At 43.2% G+C, this 7578-nt stretch overlaps 1 protein-coding gene across 2 annotated transcripts in view; it reads left to right on the top strand.

The window, feature by feature from the left end:
- The first annotated feature begins 256 nt into the window (after positions 1–256).
- The window catches only part of LOC110498434 (ovochymase-2), a 47124-nt gene continuing 39802 nt past the window's right edge, over positions 257–7578 (top strand). Inside the window, exons 1-2 of one of the 2 annotated variants that reach the window (XM_036954211.1) lie at positions 257–478; positions 5561–5691. In XM_036954211.1, coding sequence (XP_036810106.1) covers positions 328–478; positions 5561–5691 — 282 coding nt within the window. In that variant the 5' untranslated portion in view covers positions 257–327. Of the gene's footprint in view, positions 479–5560; positions 5692–6444; positions 6506–7578 lie in introns of those variants that run through there. The other variant, XM_036954212.1, reaches the window with a different exon arrangement.

Raw genomic sequence — 7578 nt, 5'->3', positions numbered from 1 at the left:
GTAGTAGCCTACAACAGGCTAAGTTATAGGTGAGAGGTAAAACATTTTACCATTGCCCCTACTGAAGCTATGTACAGTATCCTAATGGTTTTATTTGAGAGTCAAAATGACATCAACTAATTTACCCTATGCACACAAAAACACGTTTTACAACATGTCCAAAAATCCTAAACAGTCAAAAAGTCTCCGCACAGACACGCTCCGTGTCCCTTGTCCAGGTTCAGGAGAGTCCAAGGTACAGCCAGTCTAGCAAAGGTCGAACCAGACCGTGAGACGCAGGTGCACCAGAGGCAAAGCACATTTGCTCCACCACTGTGAACAGAGAGCATGGAGGAAGACCTAAAGAAGAGGCCCACGTCCAGGGGTCTGAGTACCCTGGAGAAGAGCCTGATACTACTGTTTGTGGCTCTGACTGGCGCCTGCATCGGACTGGTGGTCATCTACTTCACTGACAAGAACAGCGTCCCCACTGATGAAGGTGAGTAGTGTACTACCTGTATGTTTAAATGGAGGGAAGGGAAAGGGGGATACCTAGTTAGTTGCACAACTAAATGCATTAAACCCGAAATGGGTCTTCCGCATTTAACCCAACCCTTCTGAATCAGAGAGGAGCGGGGGGCTGCCTTAATCGATATGCACGTCATCGGTGCCCGGGGAGAAGTTGTTGTTGGAGGTTAACCTTACACAAGGACTGAAATGCAGATTTTTTCACCTTTTCGGCTCAGGGATTGGAACCAGCAACCATTAGGTTACTGACCGAATTCTGTTAACTGCTAGGCTACCTGGTGGTGAGCTGCTATATACTTTAAACACATTCATGTAGGCCAGATGATTAGTACTACTGTAAATACTGTAAACACATAGGAGTTGTACTATCCCTCTAAACTTCATCACTGTCAAGGAGGTGTGTGAGTACAAAACTTGAAACACTTCAATCAAATGAAGGTTTTTAGCTCTACTCACACCAGAAAGTTCAATGCCTCTCAGCAGGACTATGAAACAGTGATTTATGGACCTGTGTGATTTATGGACCATTATACATTTACCATAATAGCAGGCTTAGCTAAGCGTCTGGGGAGTGGGTGGGTAATGGCTGTCGGTTGGTGGTGAGTTTGCTGACAAGAAGATGAAAAGTGATGTTTTGTTGTCTATTTTGATTTAAATTTCCATCACTGTACATTGTGCTCTTAATGTATCTCTGTCTCTGACAGATGTTTTATTATTTAGGATTAAATTAAGCCACACTTTCATATCAGCAATAAATGATAAGTATAGAAGAATGATCTGAGTCATTGTATACCGCAATAACAAACCAACGGCATTCGTTGCTACAGTAATAATGGCATTGAATACTTCTGGCATTGAATGTGCCTCCATTCTGGGTACAGGGCGAGACAGAGAGTTATATTCTAAGGGGATTCTGTGTCTTTGTGGTACCTTTGTGATGTGAGTCACAGTGACGTCCCCTGCCACTGGCCTCACAGTGTGGCAGACAGACAGTCCGAGCTGAGACCCAGCTGTGGAGGAACAGAACGACAACAAAAGGCAAAGGTTCCCTCTAACGTTGAGGGAACGTCTATAGACAAACCTCCTGCGAACCTTTAGGGATATCTGAAAGTCTAATTGGTCCCCTTGGACATTGGCTTCTCATTGGTCACACCACTGGATACTGATGCACTGACGCGGTTCCAAGCACTGTTATGGATTGCTGGACGTATTTTTTATATAGTGTCACTCTGTCACCATAGAAAGCATGACAAATACGTCCTCAATTTGTCACGTCTGCATTATTTTTCATGAGTCATTCTATTTCATCTATAGTTAGAAAACAGCCCATCAAATCATCTGAGTTAAAATGTGATATAACATGCGTGTTGTTTTGGCTTCTGACAAGGTGTCAATCTATTTATCATATAATATAGTCCACCTATCTGCAATATATCTTGGTGCCTTTTTACAGTTCTGTGCTGGTTCCCAAAAAATATAGCATTTAAATCAAATAAAAATCTATGATGTTATTAACACTGTCCCACGCTACCTTGGCTCGGGTAGCCAAATCAGTCATATCGTACCTAAGAATAATGGCTGCCATCCATTTCTATGAGTGAGACTGTCTTAGGAGACACGGCTGACTCCAGAGACAGCACTCACACAGTACACTGGTCTAGTACAATGCAAATACTCTCACTCTATTTCTCTCTATTTCTCTCACTCTCTCTCTCTCTCTCTCTCTCTCTCTCTCTCTCTCTCTCTTTGTCTCACTCTCTCCCTTTTATAGACTTTCTCCTTTTATTCGTCCTTTAAATCCCTTATTCAATAAACCCAGGAATAATGTCTGCACTTTGAAGTGATGGTCATATTGAAAGGCCAAAAACTGTCTAGCTTCTGTCTACATTATACAGAGCATTAAAAGTATTCAGACCCCTTGACCTTTTTCCACATTTTGTTACCTTACAGCCTTATTCTAAAATGGATTAAAAAACATTTATCATCAATCTAAACACAATACCCCATAATGACAAAGCAAAAACAGGTTTTTAGAAATGTTTGCAAATTTGTAAAAAACATACAACTGAAAATATCACATTTACATAGGTATTCAGACCCTTCCTCAGTACTTTGTTGAAGCACCTTTGGCAGCAATTATGGCCTTGAGTCTTATTGGGTATGATGCTACAAGCTTGGCATACCTGTATTTGGGGAGTTTCTCCCATTCTTCTTTGCAAGCTCTGTTAGCTTGGATGGGGAGTGTCGCTGCACAGCTATTATAAGGTCTCTCCATTTTAGATCAGGTTTTAGATCAGGTTCAAGTCTGTGCTCTGGCAGGGCCACTCAAGGACATTCAGAGACATGTTCTGAAACCACTCCTGTGTTGTCTTGGCTGTATACTTAGGTCGTTATACAGGTCGTTGTCCTGTTGGAAGGTGAATCTTCACCCCAGTCTGAGGTCCTGAGCGCTCTGGAGCAGGTTTTCATCAAGGATCTATCTCTCTGTACTTTGCTCCGTTCATCCTTCCCTCAATCCTAACTAGTCTCCCAGTCCCTGCCGCTAAAAAACATCCCCACAGCATGATGCTGCCACCACCATGCTTCACTGTAGGGATGGTGCCCAGTTTCTTCCAGACGTGACGCTTGGCATTCAGGCCAAAGAGTTAAATCTTGGTTTAATCAGATCAGAGAATCTTGTTTCTCATGGTCTGAGAGTCTTTAGGTGCCTTTTGGCAAACTCCAAGCGGGCTGTCATGTGCCTTTTACTGATGAGTGGCTTCCGTCTGGCCACTCCACCATGAAAGTCTGATTGGCAGAGTGCTGCAGAGATGGTTGTCCTTCAGGAAGTTTCTCCCATCTCCACAGAGGAACTCTGTAGCTCTGTCAGAGTGACCAGCGGGTTCTTGGACACCTCCCTGACCAAAGCCCTTCTCCGGGCGGCCAGATCTAGGAAGAGTCTTGGTGGTTCCAAACTGCTTCAACAAAGGTGCCTTTACAAAGCACTGAATCCTTATGTGAATGTGAATGTTTTTTTAATCTAAAAACCTGTTTTTGCTTTGTCATTATGGGGAATTGTGTGTAGATTGATTATGAAAAATAACAATTTTATACATTTTTAAATAAGGCTGTAACATAATAAAATGTGGAAAAAGTTGAGGGGTCTGAATACTTTACGAATGCACTGTAGATACACTACTAGTCAACATATGGATAGATATATGTGTGTACAAAACATTAGGAACACCTGCTCTTTCCATGACATAGACTGACCATGTGAATCCAGGTGAAAGCTATGATCCCTTATTAAGCTGTGATCCATCATAGTCACTTGTTAAATCCACTTCAATCAGTGTGGATGAAGGGAAGCATTTTTAAGCCTTGTGACATTTGAGACATTAATTTTGTATGTGTGCCATTCAGAGGGTGAATGGGCAAGACGAAATATTTAAGTGCCTTTGAACAGGGTATGGTAGTAGGTGCCAGGCACACTGGTTTGAGTGTGTCAAGAACTGCAACGCTGCTGGGATTTTCACGCTCAACAGTTTCCCGTGTGTATCAAGAATAGTCCACCACCCAAAGAACATCCAGCCAACATCCAGTCAACATGGACCAGCATCCCTGTGGAACGATTTTGACACCTTGTAGAGTCCATGCCCCGAAGAATTCATCAAATCAAATCAAATCAAATCAAATTTTATTTGTCACATACACATGGTTAGCAGATGTTAATGCGAGTGTAGCGAAATGCTTGTGCTTCTAGTTCCGACAATGCAGTAATAACCAACAAGTAATCTAACTAACAATTCCAAAACTACTGTCTTGTACACAGTGTAAGGGGATAAAGAATATGTACATAAGGATATATGAATGAGTGATGGTACAGAGCAGCATAGGCAAGATACAGTAGATGGTATCGAGTACAGTATGTACAAATGAGATGAGTATGTAAACAAAGTGGCATAGTTTAAAGTGGCTAGTGATACATGTATTACATAAGGATACAGTCTATGATATAGAGTACAGTATATACGTATGCATATGAGATGAATAATGTAGGGTAAGTAACATTATATAAGGTAGCATTGTTTAAAGTGGCTAGTGATATATTTACATCATTTCCCATCAATTCCCATTATTAAAGTGGCTGGAGTTGAGTCAGTGTCAGTGTGTTGGCAGCAGCCACTCAATGTTAGTGGTGGCTGTTTAACAGTCTGATGGCCTTGAGATAGAAGCTGTTTTTCAGTCTCTCGGTCCCAGCTTTGATGCACCTGTACTGACCTCGCCTTCTGGATGATAGCGGGGTGAACAGGCAGTGGCTCGGGTGGTTGATGTCCTTGATGATCTTTATGGCCTTCCTGTGACATCGGGTGGTGTAGGTGTCCTGGAGGGCAGGTAGTTTGACCCCGGTGATGCGTTGTGCAGACCTCACCACCCTCTGGAGAGCCTTACGGTTGAGGGCGGAGCAGTTGCCGTACCAGGCGGTGATACAGGTGATACAGGTGAATTGAGGCTGTTCTGAGGACAAAAAGAAGGGGTACAACTCAATATTAGCAAGGTGTTCTTAATATTTTATACACACAGTGTATATGTGTGCAAATTATATTTAAAAAACGTGTACTGTATTGGTTGTATAGGATGGTTGCTGACCATGTTGTCATTGGCCACACCATTGTATGAGGGTACCAATGAATTACCAATTACCAATTGCTTTTGTTAAATGGGACTGGTCAAGCAATCTTTAATTCGAATACTCTTATTAACGTAAGTAGTGCCACTATATCATCAAACAGTCTGTCCCAGCAGGATGTTCCATAATGACATTGTGTTACTCTTCCATGTTATACATAACAGCCCAATAACAAGGGTTCTAATCAAAACAAATTATTCTGCCAACATTACCCAAAGCTGTTCCCCTGCAGCTGACACATCAACTGAATGTTCATGTAATCAAGTGTGTGTGTGTGTGTGTGTGTGTGTGTGTGTGTGTGTGTGTGTGTGTGTGTGTGTGTGTGTGTGTGTGTGTGTGTGTGTGTGTGTGTGTGTGCGCGTGCGTGCGTGTGTGTGGGACAAGAGGTCAATTCAGGATGCGGGGGTCCTCAGGCACTCAAGGGCCCGTCGGGGGAGTTCACCAGCATGAATCACCCCAGTAGCTACGACAACGGCATGAGCTGCAGCTGGCACATCACGGTGGACCCAGGCATGGTAAGTACCACAATGCAACACATTCAAAACACTAAGATTTTTATACAGTAACCTCTTTTCCTTTTACTGTGCTCTTTCCTTCAAACAAATACACTGAACAAAAATACAAATGCAATATTCAACCATTTCTACGATTTTACTGAGTTACAGTTCATATAAGGATCTCAGTCAATTAAATTCATTAGGCCCTAATCTATGGATTCCACACTTTAAAAAAGGTTGGGGTGTGGATCAGAAAACCAGTCAGTATCTGGTGTAACCACCATTTGCCTCATGCAGCGCGACACATCTCCTTCACATTGAGTTGATCAGTCTGTTGATTGTGGTCTGTGGGATGTTGTCCCACTCCTCTTCAATGACTGCGCGAAGTTGCTGGATTTTGGCGGGAAATGGAACATGCTGTCGTACATATTGATCCAGAGCATTCCAAACATGCTCAATGGGTGACATGTCTGGTGAGTATGCAGGTCATGGAAGAACTGGGACATTTTCAGCTTCCAGGAATTGTGTACAGATTTTTGCGACATGTAGCTATGCATTATCATGCTGAAACGTGAGGTAATGTCGGCAGATGAATGGCATGATAATGTGCCTCAGGATCTCATCACGGTATCTCTGTGCATTCAAATTTCCATTGATAAAATTAAATTGTGTTGGTTGTCTGAAGCTCATGCCTGCCCATACCATAACTCCACCACCACCATGCTCATTCACACAACGCTATATATGTTGTCTTCCATCTGCCCGGTACAGATGAAACCCGGGATTCGTCTGTTAAGAGCACACTACTCCAGCGTGCCAGTGGCCATTGAAGGTGAGCATTTGCCCACTGAAGATGGGTACGACGCCAAACGGCAGTAAGGTCAAGACCCTGGTGAGGACGACGAACACTCAGATGAGCTTCCCTGAGACGCTATCTGACAGTTATTGCAGGAAGGATTCGGTTGTGCAAACCCACAGTTTCATCAGCTGTCCGGGTGGCTGGTCTAAGACGATCCCGCAGGTGAAGAAGCCGGATGGGAAGGTTTATTTTATTTATTTATTTAACCTTTATTTAACCAGGTAGGCTAGTTGAGAACAAGTTCTCATTTGCAATTGCGACCTGGCCAAGATAAAGCAAAGAAGTTTGACACATACAACAAGCATAGTTACACATGGAATAAACAAACATACAGTCAATAATACAGGAAAATATATATACAGCATGTAAATAGGCCATAGTGGCAAAGTAATTACAATATAGCAATTAAACACTGGAATGGTAGGATGTGCAGAGGATGAATGTGCAAGTTGAGATACTGGGGTGCAAAGGAGCAAGATAAATAAATAAATACAGTATGGGGATGAGGTAGATTGGATGGGCTATTTACAGATAAGCTATGTACAGGTGCAGTGATCTGTGAGCTGCTCTGACAGCTGGTGCTTAAAGCTAGTGAGGGAGGTAAGAGTCTCCAGCTTCAGAGATTTGTGCAGTTCGTTCCACTCATTGGCAGCAGAGAACTGGAAGGAGTTGCAGCCAAAGGAAGAATTGGCTTTGGGGGTGACCAGTGAGATATACCTGCTGGAGTGCGTGCTACGGGTGGGTGCTGCCATGGTGACCAGTGAGCTGAGATAAGGCGGGGCTTTACCTAGCAGAGACTCATAGATGACCTGGAGCCAGTGGGTTTGGCAACGAGTATGAAGCGAGGGCCAGCCAACGAGAGCATACAGGTCACAGTGGTGGGTAGTACATGGGGCTTTGGTGACAAAATGGATGGCACTGTGATAGACTGCATCCAATTTGTTGAGTAGAGTGTTGGAGGCTATTTTGTAAATGACATTGCCGAAGTCGAGGATCGGTAGGATGGTCAGTTTTACGAGGGTATGTTTGGCAGCATGAGTGAAGGA

The sequence above is a fragment of the Oncorhynchus mykiss genome, chromosome 19 (assembly GCF_013265735.2).
Source record: "Oncorhynchus mykiss isolate Arlee chromosome 19, USDA_OmykA_1.1, whole genome shotgun sequence".
Classification (NCBI taxonomy): Eukaryota; Metazoa; Chordata; class Actinopteri; order Salmoniformes; family Salmonidae; genus Oncorhynchus; species Oncorhynchus mykiss.
The sequence above is the reverse complement of the archived record's forward strand: the minus strand, read 5'-3'. Positions and strand labels throughout refer to the sequence as shown.